This window comes from Astatotilapia calliptera, chromosome 1 (genome assembly GCF_900246225.1).
Source record: "Astatotilapia calliptera chromosome 1, fAstCal1.2, whole genome shotgun sequence".
Taxonomy (NCBI): domain Eukaryota; kingdom Metazoa; phylum Chordata; class Actinopteri; order Cichliformes; family Cichlidae; genus Astatotilapia; species Astatotilapia calliptera.
The window spans coordinates 21152329-21171601 of record NC_039302.1 but is presented as its reverse complement, the minus strand read 5'-3'; the positions used below and the strand labels follow the sequence as shown (position 1 = coordinate 21171601).

General features: G+C 40.7%; 1 protein-coding gene across 1 annotated transcript; it reads right to left on the bottom strand.

Annotated features, from left to right (window-relative positions):
* Nucleotides 1-2077: 2077 nt before the first annotated feature.
* Nucleotides 2078-19026, bottom strand: LOC113023356 (calretinin-like). The gene is made up of 11 exons (XM_026169371.1): nucleotides 18782-19026; nucleotides 10648-10724; nucleotides 9055-9144; nucleotides 8771-8851; nucleotides 7677-7733; nucleotides 6778-6855; nucleotides 6557-6612; nucleotides 6426-6465; nucleotides 4492-4545; nucleotides 2798-2869; nucleotides 2078-2662 (listed from the first exon to the last, which is right to left on the bottom strand). Exons 1-11 carry the CDS (start codon nucleotides 18873-18875, stop codon nucleotides 2546-2548), a joined length of 816 nt encoding a protein of 271 aa, XP_026025156.1. The 5' UTR covers nucleotides 18876-19026; the 3' UTR covers nucleotides 2078-2545.
* Between the last annotated feature and the right edge of the window lie 247 nt (nucleotides 19027-19273).

Sequence of the window (19273 nt, the reverse complement as noted above, 5' to 3'; positions counted from 1 at the left end):
TCCTGCTGCACCAGTGGAAAGACGTAAAACAAAAATTGCCACACATCAGCTTTGTGTCTCTAAGCGGAGTCAGAGTGGTGGGTGCAGCAGTCTAAGCAGGGACCTCTGTCTCCCCAGTGACTCGCAGCTCTTCTAGGAAGACAGTGAGGAGTTCCAAAACCATCTGAGAGACATAATCTCTTTAGTGTGTCCCAGTCTAGCCCAGGGTCTCCTCCCGGTTGGGCCTGAAACACCTGATCCAGGAGGTAGATGCTCGAATCAACTTGAAAAAAAAAAAATTTGTAAAGTATCTGCGAGTCCTCCTGAAACCCTGTGTCCCCATACTGGGATGTTACATTTTGGTTTCGTTGCACCTTATGCTTCATTTTACTCAATAAAGTTGTTCTTGAACTTGTTAAACAATTGTGTTGTACTGTAGAAACAGCCAATGACCCATATGAGCGCATTGCTTAAAAAATAAAGAAAAAACAATATTTTCTTCAAAAACAATGGTTAGTCCAACTAATCCCAAATAACTCAGGGGAATTAAAAATGCATCCCAAACCAAAAGCTTGACTCTGGAGGTTAAAGAATGCAATGTATGATGTAAAACAGGAGATAAAGAGGATAAAGATGGAATAAGTCACGTAAAAACGAAATGCCAGGCTGTATGGGTCCTGCACAGACAGAACTACAGGAAAATATTTTACAGCAGCCTCTAATATTAACATAATTTGCTCATAACATAAAGATAAGTATATATGAGATTTTAAAAAAGCTCCATAGCAAATGCTTTTAAACTCAAAACCTGTGTGAGTGTGTGTGCGTGTGTGTATAATATAAACACTCTCACGGCTCTCATCTGCTTGTCTCATTCCTCTCGCCGAGTGGGACTGATGAGTGTGAGGGAATCAGAGCGGATATAACTCTCGTTTCCTTGTTGTCAGCAGTTAACAGCTCGATCTGCAGCCCAGTTTTTCACTCTGTGCTCTGCTGTGGAAGTTATATGTGTGTGTGTGCATGCCCACATGTATGTGACAGTTAAGATTTGCTGCACTTTTTGAGAGTGTGTGCAGTGGCAGCGATGGTGTACATGGAGGGGTGTGCTTTAAAGATAGTGAGTTTAATTAAAGATGAAAGAGTTGATGATTAATTGATGAAAGGTAGACTGTTCCATTGCGCTGAAGTACGGGGGGGTGTTGACCCTCTTCTCATATAGAAAGCAACTGAAAATTGCCAGTATGTAAATACCAGTGATGTGTAATCACATCTTTTGGAGCCTTCTTCCTCATGTTATTCCAGTTTTGGTGAACTATTCCACACATAATCTATAGAAAATATCTGGAAGATCACTTTTGTGGTGGAGACTATGTTCCAGTTAACTAACATCACCAATCATTTCTTATATTTTGCTGCATTATACCAGGTTTTTGCTATAATCCTTTCTGTCATCGTTGTATTTTTACTCAGTTGTATAGTATTTGTATTTGTATTCTATTTTTATCTTATTGTATATTTATTTTATTTTATTCTACTGTATATAGTATTTTATTTTATTCTATTCTGTACAGTTGTGTACTGTATTTATTGTTATTGTATTCTAATTTTTGCCTCATAACTTTTGCACTGTCCACTTCCTGCTGTGACAAAACAAATTTCCCACGTGTGGGACTAATAAAGGTTATCTTATCTTATCTTATCTGTTTCAGAAAGAGCGAGGCAATCATCCTACTGCTGTTTTGTTGTTCGTATTCTGGCTCGTCTTCCTCTGCTGACTTCATCTCAAAGACTGGTGCCTCTGAGGCTCTCCTCTATAAAAAATGGAGTAGCACAAGCTCTTTTTACATCACACTTTCTGGTACCAGGAGATTAGAAAGTGAAGGTGGAGTGCTCTGGAGAAAACACTCTTGCTCTGGGCATCTGTCCTGCAGTTGTACTCGCCACGAGACACTAGGAGTGAGAACAGACTACATCAACGTCTTACTGCGGCAGCTGTGGCACAGTGGAAACAAGCCCCCTGCTAGCTGATGTGTAACAAAACAGTATTTATGCACTGGTGGGACTTCCTTTGATGCGAGTGAATAACTGGGACAAGAGCTGTCATGTTATATTTATTCATTCTTTCGGTAATATCTTTAGTAAACAGTACAAGCCTCATCAAATAAAACAAGCTCATAATAATAAATGGTGAATGAGTTTGAAATAAATAAACAAATTCAACAGAAGCATTCAACTTGAATTCAACAGGAGGGGAACATATGTCGACAGAAATTAATTTAAAAATAGAAACGCATATCAAAAACGGGACATCAAATGAATAAATACTCAATATATTCCTTTAGTCATTGCTAGCTGTCTCACTATTGAACTGCATGTTTAGAAAAGAAGAAGAAGAAACTCTGATGGTACAAAGACTAAACAGCAGGGCTGCAGTACACTGTGCTTTCAGGAGCGTTTTTGTCTTCACTCTAAGTGGTGTAGCGAGGCTGGGGGTCATACATGCAGCAGGTTACATCAGGAGGTAGGAAGGAGGAGGCAGTGGGGGGAGGAGTCCCAGGCAGAGGAGTCACAGCATGGAGTCCCGGCAGAGGACGATCTCCATCTCAGTGCGGTACAGTTTCCCTCCATCTGATAGAGCCATGATGCTCTTCTTGTAATCCTCCAGTCCGGTTGAGTCCACGTCCTGCCATAAATGACACGGGCACACCGAGTCAGCGGATAAGCATACTCTACACTACAGCAATCTCATCTCTGCTCTATATTTAGCAAGTAGACAAGTAACCTGAACTGATTAATCAATAGGCTGACTATTCATTACCATTTTGTTCTTGTCACAGAGGTCCTTCAGCAGAGCATCGAGCTCCTGCTCATCAATACATCCGTTACCATCCTGGTGGATGAGACAAGAGAGGAGGTCTGAATTATACAGACAAGGAAAAGTTCTCCTAAAAGCAGGGATCGAAGCAGGTGAGGGAACCCGAGGATCAGGTGTAGAGGTGCAGCATAGGGGAAAAAACTGCTTAGAAATAAGTCACATAACAACTTGTTTTGTGAGTTTCTTAGTGTGCACGCTGTGAATAATCCCACTGAATTAAACAAGATATACGCAGATGTTTCATGAGCTATTCGGCTGATTTTCCACAATTTGACGCTGTAAAGCAAAAAATTTGAATTCAGTGAGTGAATCTAATCATGACCTTAAATATAAACTGATGTCTGCTGCCCTTGATGTACATCCAAACATTGACCATGTAAGCCACAGCCTGCTGTAATCTTCCCCAAAATACTGCACTAAATATGCCAAACTGCCTGATATTCTAATGAAACCTTTAAACAACACAAAAAATAGTACACTTCAATTACTTTTGCAAGATTTTTCACAAAAACATAATTAGGACATCCAATGTATTAAATTTTCTTTTTCTTTTCTTTTTCTGTGCAGGTGGTGAAGTAAGCTGACGTTTTCCTCAGTCTGCCTTCGGGCATGGCCTCCACTGGGAGCCATCTACACCTGTGTTCAATCACATTATCCTGAATAGTAGCTAGAAGGACAGCAGAACTCCGTCAAATTGTTCGTCTCCCTCATTTGTATGAGGCACTTTGACTCCATGTCTTCCTCTTTTTCCTGGGTCCTGGCTCTGCTGTGCTTACCTGTTATCCAGACTTACCAGTATTGCCAAGGAGTTGCAGCCGTCTCCATCCATCTACACCGGCCAGTACACCCTTCATCAACACTCACAGCGATTCTTTGAGGCTAAGACTGAGACACTAAGACCTCACCTCTTTGTTAATTAGGACAGATGCTTTTTACATCACACTATTAATTTGTTTTTTAAGTAATTCATTCTGTACTAAAGCAGAACAAAAGACTGAAATTCCCAAGATGATAGCAGAACTAAAACTATCCACTTTCTACCACTGATCTGGGCCCGGGTCACAGGAGCAGCAGCCTAAGCAGGGATGCCCAGACCCTTTTATCGCTGGTCACAGCCTCCAGCTCTTCCAGGGCAACACAGATACGCTCCTGAGCCAGCTGAGAGGCATAATCTCCCCAGCGTGTCCCATGTCTGACCCAGTGTGTTTGTTTAGAAAGTATTTCACAGATACTCTGTATGATAATCAAATCAAAATGATTTTATTAATCCCTGCAGTGACATGTGGATCTTTGACTAGTGTTTCTATCCCCAAATCCATGACATTATATAGACTGCCAAGACATTTGGCCGTGATGATGATCCAGAATTATTTGATCCTCAGTTTTCCACCAATCCCCATGAGGGTGACATTTATAGTAGAGAGCAAAACAAAATCATCAAGCACTTGACAATGTAAGATATTCAGCGTTATCCGTAAGGGTGTTAGCATTCTGATCTGAGCAACTAGCTCCAGTACAGCTTTACAAAGCTGCTAGCACAGCTGCACACATCTGTTTAGGTACCACACATCATGCATAATACACAGGAAGGGAATATAAACTATGACGGAAGAAGCTGAGGGACATGCTGTTTTCACCTGATCGTAGAAAGTGAAGATGGAGTCAAACTCCTTAACTGTGAGTCTGATACCCTGTGTGTAAGAGAAAAACAGAGAGGAGTGAAATTTGTTAGAAACTGATGGGTATTTCTAGAGAGCGGTAAAAGCCCCACCAGATCCAGAACCGATATTAATCCATGTAGATTATGATAACTGGGACTAGAGTTCAGTTAATCCTCAGCAGACAGACTAATCCTCTGTCCGAAAGAAATTGCAGATCTGCCCTCACAAGTCAGCTGTACATATCATGACATGGTACACATGGGATGTATATGTGGAATGGAAGGTGAAACCTATACACACAGAGGTCATGTTTCTTTTTTTTAATAATAATCTTCTACAGTGCTGTTTACAAGTATTTCACCTCTTCCTGATGTCTTTTTTTTTGCATATTTGTCACACTTACATGATCCAGATAATCAAAAAACTAAACACTAGACAAAAATAACCTGAGTAAATACTAAAGGGAAAAATCTATCCAATCTGCTGTGTGAGAAAGTGTTCCCCCGTTTGTAAAATAATGAGTTAACTGTGATTAACCACATTTTTTTGGAAAGCTGGGTTCAGTTTCACTCACCACACCTGAGCCAGACCTGTATAGTCAAGACGTGACTTAAATAGACCCTGAAGCAGGCTAGAAGAGCCCAAGAAGAGCTGAGAAACAAAGCCTGGAAAGGGTTATAAAGCCATTTCTAAGGCTTTGAGACTCTACTGAACCACAATGAGGGCCGTTATCAACGAATGGAGAAAACCTGGAACAGTGGTGAATGTTCCCAGGAGTGACAAGGAGTTAAAGGTTCACACAGACACCTGCTAATAAGTGCTACGTAACAGACTTCTTCAGCTTTTCAAGCAGGTCAGAGTCTCGGCTTTAACTGGGTCACTGTAACACGTTGATTTTTTTCCTTTTTCAGCCCTTCTGTTGTAGATTTGCTGCTGTGTTTGGGATCATTGTCCTCTTGCATAACTCACTTTGGGCCAAGCTTTAGCTGTCAGACAGATGGCTTCACATCCGACTCTAGATCACTTTGGTATATAGATGTGTTCATAGTCTACTCATTGACTCCAAGGTGCCTAGGTCCTGTGGCAGCAAAACAAACCAAAATCATCAATCCTCAACCACCGCTGCACTAACAGGTGGTATGAGGTGTTTGTGCTGACATGCAAGTGTCCAAAAGACATTGTTCTGGAAGTCTAGTGGTTCGTTCAGATGTAACGTTGAAGACATAAAATGTGCTGCCATTTTTTTCTTTTTTTTTTAGAGAGAAGAAGCTTTTTGCTGGAAACCCTGCCAAACAGGCCACACTTGTTCTTTTTTCTCTGTCACAAACTTTAACACTTAGCGTGCTAACTGAAGTCTGTAGAGTCTGTGATGTGGGTTTTGGGTTTTTATGTGAGTTTGTGGAGATGTATTAACACACATCTGAGTGCTACAGATGTGCTACAGACCAGTGAACTGCCAAAACCTCTGTTTTTTTTGTTTTTTTTTGTATAACGTTGCTGACACTTCCCGATGATCAATTAATCAAGCAGATTTGATTAGCAGCACCTAGCTGCTAAGCCTCTTCCTGTGAAACCTTTCTTTCTTACGTGACTGTACCTGACCAACGTTGTTGTCCTGCCAGACAGGTCTTATCTGCCTGGCTGGACTGCCTCAGTGGTTTACAAAATCCCAGCTCAATCAGGCATTCACAGAGAAAGATGTTCATCCTAGAAATCCCATCTCAATACTCCAAGAAACATGGAGCCCATCTGGCTGCAGGAGGGGAACTTAGACTATCATATATTTAGCTATCATATATAATTTTGTTCTGAATCTCTGGAGAGCTCTTCAGCTTCTGACTTATTCACATCAACAAGAACTGACGGGATCTGAAGGAACAGGCTTTTGTCGCTTATAAGCATAATCTTACCTGGAACTTCAGCAGGAAATTTTCCTGGACCGGCAAGAGCCTGTGGTGAAACACAGACATATGAACGATGTCCTTAAAGAAAAGTTTTAAAAATGTTCCTAACATACAAATAACACAAAGACGACACTCACCTGGCCATCTCAGAGAGGCCCAGCTTCCCATCGCCATTAAGATCAAACATATTTAGCTACACAGAAAGAAAATTAACAGGGAATTTATTGAAGTAATGTATCACATATTAACTACTCAAGGGAGCTTAAATGTGGCAGTTAAGTGTTTAGCCCACAGCAATACAGGGTTATTCTGTGCTAATGGGCTGCAATGTTTGCAATCTTTGCCTCGTGGCACTCACAATCGTCTGCGTGTATTCATTAAGCTTCTTGTCTTCATAGTTTCTGTTCGCCTTCTTCAGCAGGTCTGACAGGAAACCCTGAAGTGAGAACAAAATAACCACCTCAGCCACTGATTAGATGAGCAAGCTGAGTATTTGTTTTCAAGTTGAGGTTTTGTTTTTCACATGACAGAATTTTTAATGGAGTGCGTCATGTCCATGTGCAGTTTCAGAGTAGTTCAATCAGTAGCACCGATTCTTCCAACAGCGTAACATACAGAAATGAATCATCTCAACCAAGGACAGATTAGTTTAGTGTATTCACTGCACAGCCAGTCACACTCCACATATTATCTACTTACTGCTGCCTTTTGGTTGTGAAAGGAAAATGACATGTGTAACTAGTCAAAGCATTTTCTAAATATGTCTTAAATACTGGCGTGTCTATGTAAATTGCCCCTACATGTGATAATAACTAATTAATATCACATGTAGGGGCAATACAGCAGCCATAGTGATGAATTTGAATTTACTGCACAGATCACTGCCCCATGCAGCAATCAGCTGTATAGTAGCACACATAGAGACTACTGAAGTCATCTTTTGCTGTTTCATTTATAATTAGAAGTGTTGTGTAGGCCTGAATCAGGAGGAAAAGACCTAAAGTTTGAATTAATGCTTTTATGTGGATGCAGCAAAGCGTGTCTGCACGCAGAGATGGAGCCACTCAATCTGTTTAGGATTACATACATGGATAGTCCATGACGAAGACTACATAGGGTCACACACTGGGTCACATTTACCTAGAGTCTGAAGAAAATGGTTTGCAGAGAAGATTTCTAAAATGCATGAACAAAACCAACAAAACGGTCCATCTGCATAATGATACTACATTTATTTTTGCTTTATTTGTGATTTACCTTCAGCTCATTCGATTCAATGTATCCACTGCGGTCAGTGTCATACTTCCGCCAGGCCTGTCGGACAAGAATAATGTTTTCAGAAAACACCATATCATCTTTAACCACTTTGACAGTAAAATAATAAAACTAAATCTTTACACACTCATAAAAACTCAAGTAAAACCAAACACTGTGTAAATGTTGACTCTGTGAAAGACCTCATCAAAGATGGATACCTAAAAGTCCTCCAGCGCTCTCTGCGTTTCCCCTGCACAAAGCTGTGCTCCATTCATAATGTATGGCTATCTGAGAATAGCTTTAACACACAGAACAGCCTGAACATCGCACCACTAAAAACCTTCTAAAGTAGCACACATCAAGTGTGTGTTTGTACAGTTTATTTACAATTTAAGCTCACCAGATGTTTTCTCTCAAACAGGAAATCTCTGCTTTATTAAGCACAAGGTGTTAAAATATCTCTGGAAAAACTCCTTCAATGTAATTAATCCATTATAGGTGATATAAAGATGCTTTTCAGGCTCAGAGTCATCAGATAACTATTTACTCTATTTACTAATTGCTTCTAATTTTAGGTTATTTCAACTATTCATCAAAATGGCCAAAGAGAATTTATGCACATCAGTGATGTCATTCTGCTGCCAGGCGTGAGTGTGACCTAGATCTCAAACACAGCAGTTTTTAGGACAATATCGACTATTTTATGAGTATCCAGGGTTCTAATTAACAATTCACACCTAGTGGATTGTCTCTGTACGAAACAGGTGTCCTAACTTGGGAGGAAAATTAAAGGAAATGTGAGTCAGCTGAACGGGCGTCCCACAGGACGGGCTGTAATGGCACACGGACTTGAGGCGATTGTGAGCAAATTTCACAGCTCACTAAGATTTATTAGTCACTGAGCAACTTTCCCTCCAAAATATGGGACTTCAAAAGAAGCACAGAAGGAAGGAGGCTAATTCTTTACATTCAGCTGAATGGCTTTGGATAAGAATATGAGCTTGGCTGACCAAATTTGTAGGGTTATGTAAGAGTGCTCGCTGCATATCAACAGTTAAAGCCTGGGACACAGATGTGTATATATGCCAACTTACTGCCATGAATTCAGAACTGGATCCAACAAACTCTCTGAAACAGATCAGGAAGTTTTCTTCTGTGGGCAGAATCTGAGCCAACTGCAGAGTGATACATGAAGAAATGGGAAGATTATTAACCAACATCACATATTTTATGTTATTGGTTTGTAGTTACAGAGTGGGAAGCATTTGAAATGTAGGCTTCATATAAACAATTGCCGTTCACAGTGAAGACAAACAGGGAACAGAAGAGGATGAATGAGGCTGGATAAAAAGTTTGTAAGAAAATAAATTGTTCTCACCTCTGACATCTCAATTCTCCCATCAGAATTCTTGTCAAAGCTGGCCATGAACTCTTTCATCTTTTCTTTGAATGTGGCGTGTGAGGGATCCTGCAAACACATCGAATTACACTTATCAAGATATATGAAATATATGAAAGGTTACTCTTATAGAGTAAGGTTTAGTAATGGGCATTACTCTTGAAAACAGAACAAAACACCACAATCTGAAAATAGACAGCTCTCTTCCTCCAGCTCTCAACCTCTTTATTCTAAGCCCCGCACATCATGGGCTAAAAATAAATACATGATTTTGGGGCTTTCAGTGGAATACTTTTAGGTTTACAAGCTCTGCCTTTGCAGAGGGTAGAAGAAGCATAAAAAGTGGCCATATGTCTCTTGATCTGCACAAAATGATCCCTATGAGTGCCACCCACTCCAATCTGAGACATTATCAGATGATGATGATAATGATGAATAAAATGGTGGTAAAAAAAATATAATGCAACATTTTTATAAATAAGCCATTAGATAAATGCTGGAGAGAATCATTTATCTTGGGATTTATTGCATGAACAAAGATTTTAATTCAATTATAATTGAATGCACTCTTAATGGTGGTGTTTATTTCTGAGGTGGCAGCAGCACATTAGAGCTCTGAAACCTTAAACTGGATACATTTCAACTTTAAAATGTTACCATACCTCAGTCTTGTACTGAAGGAAATGTGAGAATCACTTTAGTTTGTTTCGTTTTTAGTATCAATGTGAAAGTAATTTTAGTGACTGAACGGGTATTCTTGTTGTGTATTTTGTGTTCGAATAGCTGAAATTCTAACAGAGTAAAATACACTTTGTAGCACATCAGCATCAAGCATAAGAACATTTATACATTTTCTGTATCACCAAATTAATACATGCACGTTCTCGTGATAAAGTGACGCAGATTTTGCACATATAAAGGCTACAGGAGCTCATCTGATTACAGGGGTTTTCTCTGTATTATTGTAGTGTTTTTAGCTTGCAATATAAAGCACCTTGTGATATTTTTTTATTGTGCAATTTACTTCTAATATTTTTTTATTTGAGGATTTTTCTTTTTTTTAACCAATTTTATTTTATAGTTCATATTTATTTTTAATTTAGTGACTGTTCTATATAATATAACAGCCTGTACAGCACTTTGATCAACTGATATGATACAGGGATAAATTTTGACTTCACTTCACTTGAAGCTGAGCGATAGGCAAGTTGTCCATTTATATTAACTGATTAGGGCAAAACGGTTGTGCAGTGGTCAGCGCTGTTGCCTCACAACAAGAAGCTTCAGGTTTCCTGGGTTCAAATTCAGGCTCTTTCTATGTGGAGTTTGCCTCCATTTCTCTCCAAAGACATGCACCTTAGGTTAATTGGTGATTCTATATTGACTGTAGGTGTGTGTATAGGAGCGTAAATGGCTGTCTGTCTCTTGATGATCGACTGGCGACCTTTCCAAGGTGTACTTTGCCTCTTGCCCTATGACGGCTGGGACAAATTTTTCAACACCCCCACAACCCTGAATTGGACAAGTGGAAGAAAATAAACTGATGGATGTACAAAGAGTAAACACACTCACCATCCCTGCTCCTCGTCTTGTATTCTCCAGCTCGCTGAAGAAGTTTTCTAACTCCTTCCCTTCGATGTAACCATTTCCTGCGGCGCATCAGAGGAACAAAATTAGTTTGGCACAAATGATGTTATGAGGCTTTTAAGTCGCCTCAAGTTTTGTTGACTGTTCAAAAGTTTAATTAAAGACTCAGATGTGGATGAGTGATTAAAGGTCACCAGGGGTTCTTTAAATTTGGCAACAGCCGCCAAACATTGAGCTCTAGTTCGGTCTCAAGTCCTCTTACCCCAGTAAGCAGTTCACAGGAGTGTATATGGAGCCTGTACATGCCCACAGCTTCACCAAAATCACTCTCTAAATATATTTGGCTGGTCCATCCATCAAATCAGCACAAAAATCTGAATAAAACTCTGGATGACCACTGGACAAGATATGAGTGAATCCTGGAGGACGTCCACACTGGGAAATAAGATGACCAGCTGCTATATCATCTCTACAGAAGTAAAACTTACTCTGATGAACTGGAGAGGTATGTTACACAAAAACAAGGTCATGCTAAGCTGACATTTAGCTGTGTGGCGATTCAGTGTCATGCTGAAATAAATAAAAGAACAGTCAAGCGCTGCCAGAGTGTAAGCAGCATAATGAGCGCTTCGTTTTCTTGCCTAAGAGGGTGAAAGTGTTCGGTCAGATTGATGCTTATTGGGGCATCCTGTCCCTCTGTCTGGGTTTGTGCTTCTTATGACGATCACATGACCCGAGATAATTTAACACAATAATTTACTTCACTGGTTTGCCTGCAAGTTCCACTAACAGGGTAACATAAATTACACTCCCCAGTCTCTTTTTAATCATAAGAATGAGTCCCATCTGTGTACTATACCAAGGGGGGAGGGGTTGCTTTTTATGTTGCAAAAATAGACATCGATGTAAAGGTTATTTCAAATAAAACAGAGTAAAATGCAGAGATGCACTCTGCTCCTGTCTTAATCTCTTATTCTCTCATCTCCCTTCCTTTTTGATCGTTTTCTCCCTCCCTTCGTCCCTCCCTCCCTTCCTCTCATCTCGGTGCCCAGCATTATTTGGACACTTTATCTGATAGGTGCTCCATGTCTCCATCTGGGCTATGGGTGAGCCGATGTTTCGACATAAACATGTCAGTTTTTCAGAGAAAGATTACAAAGCTTTGGGTGCAAAAAACCCCAAAAGATACAACATGCAAAAATTACACAGCCTCGGTTCAGCAGATAGTGATGTTCAGTTGAGATTCCCTTTATTTTTTACTGTTTCTAAGAGGCTGGGATTTAAATGGTAAAATGGCTGGACGACCATAATCTCTATCAAAGTGCAAATTAATGATAGAGAGCTTTTAAATTGCAGAATTTAAGCTATAAAAATCATCTGGTCATCAAGATGTCAGGAGAAAGGGTCAACAGTCTGACCATTAATTTTTGCATCACACTATTACTTGTATAGATAAATAACTGAACGAGTGAACGAACAAGCAAAGATAAAATGTCCAAAAAACAAAAAATATCTTTGGTATTAAAATAAAATGTATTAAAATAAGGAGGAATCCTTATTTTAATACATTTTATTAAATGATATGGTACAGAGTTGTCTCATAGTGAAAAGAGTCGATTTGAGCGTTTGTATGTGGATGTTGTGCGTTCTCTATGTGCGTGAGTGGGTGCTTGTTTCTTCCCACTATCTTTCAGAACTGGTTAATTTAAATTGATCGTGGCAGTTTTTCTCTCTGTGCTGGCCTTGTGGTGGAGTGGTGCTCAAGCCAGGGTGTCCACTGCCTTTAACCTTTTGCCAGATGTGATAGCCTCCCAGCAAAGAAAGTGAATGGGTGGATGCTAAGGAGGTTGGAAAAGAGCGCATAATCTGTGGTGATATTTCTATCATATGTCTGCGCCCCGCGCCTACATAAGCAACACCTCTCAGCTCATCGGCGCCCGCTGCCAGAGTTTATGTTGCAGTCCGAATCTCAGCTGTCACATGGAGCGCACCACTGCACACTGAGCAGATGCAGTCCTTTCTCTCCCCAAACAAAAACACAGCTCAACTGCTGATTGCTCAGTGACACCTCGGAAACAATTCAGCTGATGCACGAGGACTAAAAATGACAAAAGAGGGTCATGTGGGAAACAGATTTCTCAGAGAGGGCACCTGAGTGTTTCACCCCTAGGTGTGAACACAAACCCACATGAGGCTCCACATGCTGCAGTATCAGCTGTATGAGTTGTTTTTGTTTGTATGACAAAGAGGAATATATGATTCATTCTTTGTGTTTAATTCCCTGCAAAGCAAAGTCTTCTGTCAGATACACTTTATATCAAAGATGGATAAAGTCACCGGGTCTGAAAAGTGAAACCCGGCTGTTGTTTTTTTTAATGACCAACAGGGGGCAGCTCCTCTGGTTTAAAAAAATGAGTTCATCCATCCATCCATCCATCCATTTGCTTCCGCTTATCCTTTTCAGGGTCGCGGGGGGCGCTGGAGCCTATCCCAGCTGTCATAGGGCGAGAGGCAGGGTACACCCTGGACAGGTCGCCAGTCTGTCGCAGGGCCAACACACAGGGACAAACAACCATTTGCACTCACAAAATGAGTTCAATTTAATAAAAATCTATAAGAAAATAATCATACTTGACAGTGATTTATGAACTTAATAAACATTTTCCCCGTGAGTTTGTGGTACCAATCATGAGTTTAAAATCTTCTTTAATGCAAAGCAATGTTCATTTTGCATTAATATGGTCCCATTTAGAGTATAATTTATAATACAGCAGGATATACTTTAGGATGTGACTACCTCATGATTGAGCATCCAGTGCAATGTCCTCAGTTTATCACTTTTCACCTATGACATATGCTTTCAGAAAATCTAACTGGTTAACTTGAGGTCTCCAAACAAGAATCTACAAACCAGTGGTTAGTGTCACTGTGACTGCATCCGTCTGGTAAATACAATCCTTGCTGCACTACAGAAAGGAATTTGTTGATGCCCTTTCAGTCAACAAAAGCGCACTGCCTACATATCATCCAAAACAGACTGTCGAGGTTGTGATTAACTCATTTCTCTCACTTTTGCAATTTAGTCCATCTTGGAGTGGGGAATTAATTACTTCTCACCTTTACTGAGCTGCTCCTAACCCTCTCCTTCTACAGGCACAGTTAAGCCACAAAAATAACTTAGATTAGGAACAAATTGGGGTTAAAATGAGCTAAAGTGTTGAAAGGGAGCAGGATTTACAGTGAGGCTTATTGTGAAAGCTCTGTGGGCCACTGCAGTACTGTCAGGCTGTGCTGTTCGATGAAAACAAACTGCAAATTTATCGGACAACTAAAGGTCATGACTTTTTCTCAATGGCTTCAGAGGGTAATCTTTCAACTGAAGTTGCAAAATGAAAATATGTATAGCTGGATCGGCTCATCGTGAAACAAAGTGGGGCGATGAAAGCACTCTTCTGCAGTTCAGCTGCCCCACAGTTAAACAAATATCTATTTGTATATCAGATATAATATCACTAATTGTAAATATGCATCAACTAAACTTAGACTAAACTTAGGAATTTTATTTACTTTTATTCCTTGAAACTGATATAACAGCTTTTGTAGTTTTGATCCATTTATAGACTAAAATAAGATTTGTTTTCATTTCAAATCTTAGAAATTAAAATAAAAAACTGAAAATTTCATTCCACCTTGAGCACTTAATGTTACTTTAAAGATATTTTATAATGAAGTCTACCTCAAAATTAATTACACTGATCATTGCTTTCCTCTGTGATGCAAGTTATGCTATATTCATATTCATTTTAGTGCAAACTGTCCAGTTTCGGAGATGCTGGCTGTAGAGATGTCTGCCTTCTCCTGCCTTGTAATTTTCAAAGTTTGAAAATGCATTTCAAAATCTGGTCTTTTTCTTGAAATCATGACCCAGATACTCAAAAAAATCTATTGTGCTTGCACTGAGAATTTTCTTTCTACTATCCACATCCCCAAAACAAAACAAAGAAAGCGTATAGCTGCAGTCCTCTAAAGATCAGGACTGTTCCTGTAGAAACATCTGTCACAGAAATACATTCAAGTAATTGTTTTCTGTATGGGTTTATCATTGTGGCCCACTTTACAATGTTGCTTCACTGCATTGACGGTTGTGAGCAGTTGCAGTTTTTCTAAGGTACCTCCAGGGGGCGTCAATCAGGTTGAAGTCTTGACTTTGACTGGACCATCGCTGCACGTTGATTCTTTACTTTTGCAGCCATTCTCTTGCAGATTTGTTGCTGTGCTTGGGATCATAGTTCTGTTGCATGACCCAATTTTGGCCAAGCTTTAGCTGCTGGACAGATGGCCTCACATTTGATTCTAGAATACTTTGGTATACAGAGCAGTTCATGGTTAACTCAACGACTTTAAGGTGCTCAGATCTTGTGGCTGCAAAAACAAGTCCAAATCACCACCCCTCCACCATGATGCTTAACGGCTGATGTAGGAGCCATTTTTTATGTTGGTACCTTATGTATGCCGCTAGAGGTCACCTTTTGTGTTTTACAACATGGTGTGTCTATGGGAATGTATTTAAGGTAGACACACGTAATTAGTAGGGGTGCAACGATATTCGTATCGATATTGAACCGTTCGATACAGTGCTTTCGGTTCGGTACGCATATGTATCGAACAATACAACATTTGTAATTTATTTTATCAACTTTCCTTCTGACGATGCTGTCTGTGTTGAGCGCTCAGTGAATCTGTGTTCGACTACTCCGCCTAGGCTGCACTGTCGAGCGCAGATCCACTGAGCGCTCCACACAGACAGCATAGTCAGGAGGAAGAGCACAGGGCAAGCTAGCGAGACAGAAGTTAAGCTCTCCTTGCAACATGGACCTCCCCCACCCTCATTCAGATCTGGCGTTTGGAATTATTTTGGTTTTCATGTGACGTATGACCCTGAAGGTAAGCGAGTCATGGACTAAAGTAAAACAGTATGTTGGATGTGCCATGCAATGCTCAATTACATTGGTGTGAACTAGTGTGTTAGCGCAGTTAGCTCGTTAACGTGTTGGCCGTCTAGCCCCATGCACGGAGCGATCGGCGGTAGCTCGTTAACGGAGATTTGCCGTGTTGTGGCGTTAAGGTCATTTCAACGAGATTAACCTGAAAGCACTAGTGGGAACACAACGAATATGACTGCACATTTACGCCGACATCATCCTAGTGCAAAGACAAAAACAACAAGCATGCTACTAACTTTAGCCGAGTCATTTAGACAGCTGTTAGCACATGATTCTCCTTATGCTGCTGAGAATATAGCCCAGAAGAAGCGGATAGTATAGCTTTTATTTTGGAAAGAGCCATTTCTCTGTAATAAACTCTCTTTTCCAAAGATGAGTGATTCCTCAATCAGATACAGGGCTTGCAATATCGCTAGCCCGACGTCCCGGAGCTAGCGATTTTTTCAGTCGGGCTACCAAAATCTATCTCTTCCCTGCCCGTCGGGCTATTGTAGGAAAAATATATGTCAATGCTTTTGCATTCTTTCAGAAATGTAGCTGGGTAATTATGTCATTGGCATCGGTGAGCCATTGTCAATAAGTGACATATTGAAGTCGCGTTTGAATTTGCGCTTGTTTTTTTGCCTTCACTTTGCAATCGTGCGAACTGTGTATAGAGAGCGACAGCACTGATCTGTGAGTGATGATAATTTGTGCACCAATTCCTCTGACATCGTCTTATTAATCGTTAGCTTACTATGCAAACATGACAAGTGAAATCTCCTGCAGCAAGCTTAAACATGTGAGAGGTTGATCGCGCAGAGAATCGCTGAGCTTATGTGAGTGCGTGTGTAAAAGCAGCAGGAGAAGTTATGACAAATCAGACTATAAGGCAAAAAGAAAGTGCAGCTTTATGGTTTCATGGACAAAATAATTTCTGTGGCTGCAATATGACGAGCTAAATAACCAGGGATGCACATAAGTGGTCCGCAGGTGCGCATTCGCTGTCAAAATAAAAAACACGCACAAGGGTTAGGGTTAAATTTAAAAACTGTACTTTTGAGTTAAAATATATATTTATAATTTTAATAAATGACAAATTAAAAAGGCATGAACATTTTTTTGTATCGAAAAAATATCGAACCGTGACACCAAAGTATCGAACCGAACCGTGAATTTTGTGTATCGTTGCACCCCTAGTAATTAGCGGCAGGTGTGTTGTTGTTTGGAAGGAGCAAACAGTTTGTGACTGCTGTGCTGTCATGATATGGTGTTGGATAAAGAGAACTGTTGACATCAAATACAACAGAGGGAAGTGGAATAAAGATTCAAAATGAACAAGGTAAGTACGGCTGGAGTTATTGGACTGTAACAAGTTTAACAAGCTCATTCATATCAGTGGCATCGTGTCACCCCCGCCAACGAACACCTCAGTGGCTTCAGCTGGTCTGAGGTGTTCTTGCTGATGTGCTGTGTTTGGTTTTCTCCAAACACAGTGCTGTGCATTATGGCCAAACATTTCCGCTTCAATTGACATTGTTCCAGAAGTTGTGTGGGTTGTTCACATGCAACTTTGCAGACCTAAGCTGTGCTGCAACGTTCTTTTTAGAGAGAAGAGAGTTTGTCCAGCCAACCCATTCGAAAAAGTCATACTTGTTTGGCTTTTTAGTTTAACTTTTAACATGCTAACTGGGGCCACTAAAGTCTGGGCCTTTTGCAGTTTCTCTGAGCATTGGACATCTAGCCTTGTCTACCCCTGTGAACATTGCGGTATTGTGCTAACACACGTGAATGTTTCAGACCAGCAGACGTCCTCATATAAGCATTTAATCAAGGTCACCTGATCAGCAGCACCTAGCTGCATATTCATATTCCTATGAAAGCAGGTAGGGTGTAACTAGTTTTTTTACATGACTGTAGCTAACATTGCAGCTCACACATGAGCCCCTCATGGAGGCATGGGAAGATGGTCACTTTCTCCTGGAGAGTGATTGGGTTGCTTAGTAGAAAATAGGCCTGAAACCTCTCTCAACAGTTCAAGGTAGGTTTTTATTTGCTTGTTTGCTTGTTTTGGTGCTTTAAATGCCACACAGAAAGTTCCACTTGTTCTCCAATGCAACAGCTCACACTAAAACAATATACATGGATAAATACAGACCAGAGTAAAAATACCTATATCTTATTAAATGAAATTAACACTTGCATTAATGAAGGCCCTTATATAAGTGGCTGTTTGTCAGTGAGCATGCATTCTGGCACATTTACATGGCCATCTTTTAACATCGACCCTAACCTGAACCTGTTTATATCCTTAACCCTAAAAGCAAGTGGAGGGCTGTGATAGACAGGATCATCCAACATGTCCTCAATCCAGTGGTCTAAAACTCAAACTGATCCTCATAACAAGTACACACACACACACACACACACACACACACACACACACACACACACACCATCCACTCTCCACTTCACTGTAAGCTCCACCCAACAAAATCCAGAGAGAGAAAAACACACTCCTTCACTCTTGCATCCTCTCATCTCTTACCTTTTCACGCTCCCTCCATCCCCCACCCTGCTACCCCTTTCCCCCTCCCTCCTCTGCATCCACATCGCTCTCTCCCCTATCTCCCCTTCACTCTCTCTTTTCTATCTTTCAGCCCTTCGTCTCACTGCTTCTGATCTGTTTTTTCCCTTCGCCCTCTTTGTCAGCATCCTCTTCGTAACACAACTTTACAATCCACTGCAGACCCCCTGACACATTTCTATAGTAAATAAAGTCACAACGTAAATGACCAACAGTGATTTAATCTGGTGGATTTTACTAAGTAAAACAGGAAAACTGTTTACTCATATCACAAATGTATCCTATATATAGTAACCTATTAGTTCAATTTTCTTACTGCAGTTTGTGACATTACTGCACTGATTCTGCAGATTTTTTACTACATTTTACAGTCGCTGAATTCTTTTTTTTAACGCACAAAAGGTTTTCAACTCTAGCTGGACACAAAATTCTCTTATATGCACTAATTTCAACCCCATCTTTTACATAATTACTGTTTAGTAATAAACACAAATTGATCCGATGGCTAGTTCCACAGTCATTAGACAGGCGGACACTTGAGCGCACTGACCGTCTACGTCAAAATGCTTCCAGATGTCGATGAACTGCGCTGCGGTCAGCTCAGCCAGGTGCAGTTGGGGCGGCTGCTGCGGTTGAGTTGCCATCTTTGCTGTTTCTCCCAGCTTTAAGTCGTCCACAGTAGTTGGAGGTAAACTTTTCCCGGTGTAGAGTTCCTCGGGTCTGTGGGATGCGCCTCCTCAGCCGGGGCTTTTAAACCACCCGCGATGCCCGCGCTTCTGCTGTGCGCCACACGGGGGCGTCTCGACCGCGTGGAGAGCAACAGCAGAAGACCAATTACAAGAGGAGAGAGAGAGTGTGTGTGTGTGTGTGTGTGGGGGGGGGGGGGGTCCTCTGGGCTTTGTATATGAGTCACCATTAACTGCCGTCCAGGCTGCTGGTTTCATAGAAGGATCATTATACATCAGCCAATCCTGCTGCTCCCGCAAGGGGAAAATTACATCAAACAATTTATTCTAAAGCAGGGCGCCCTGCTGGCTCCAGT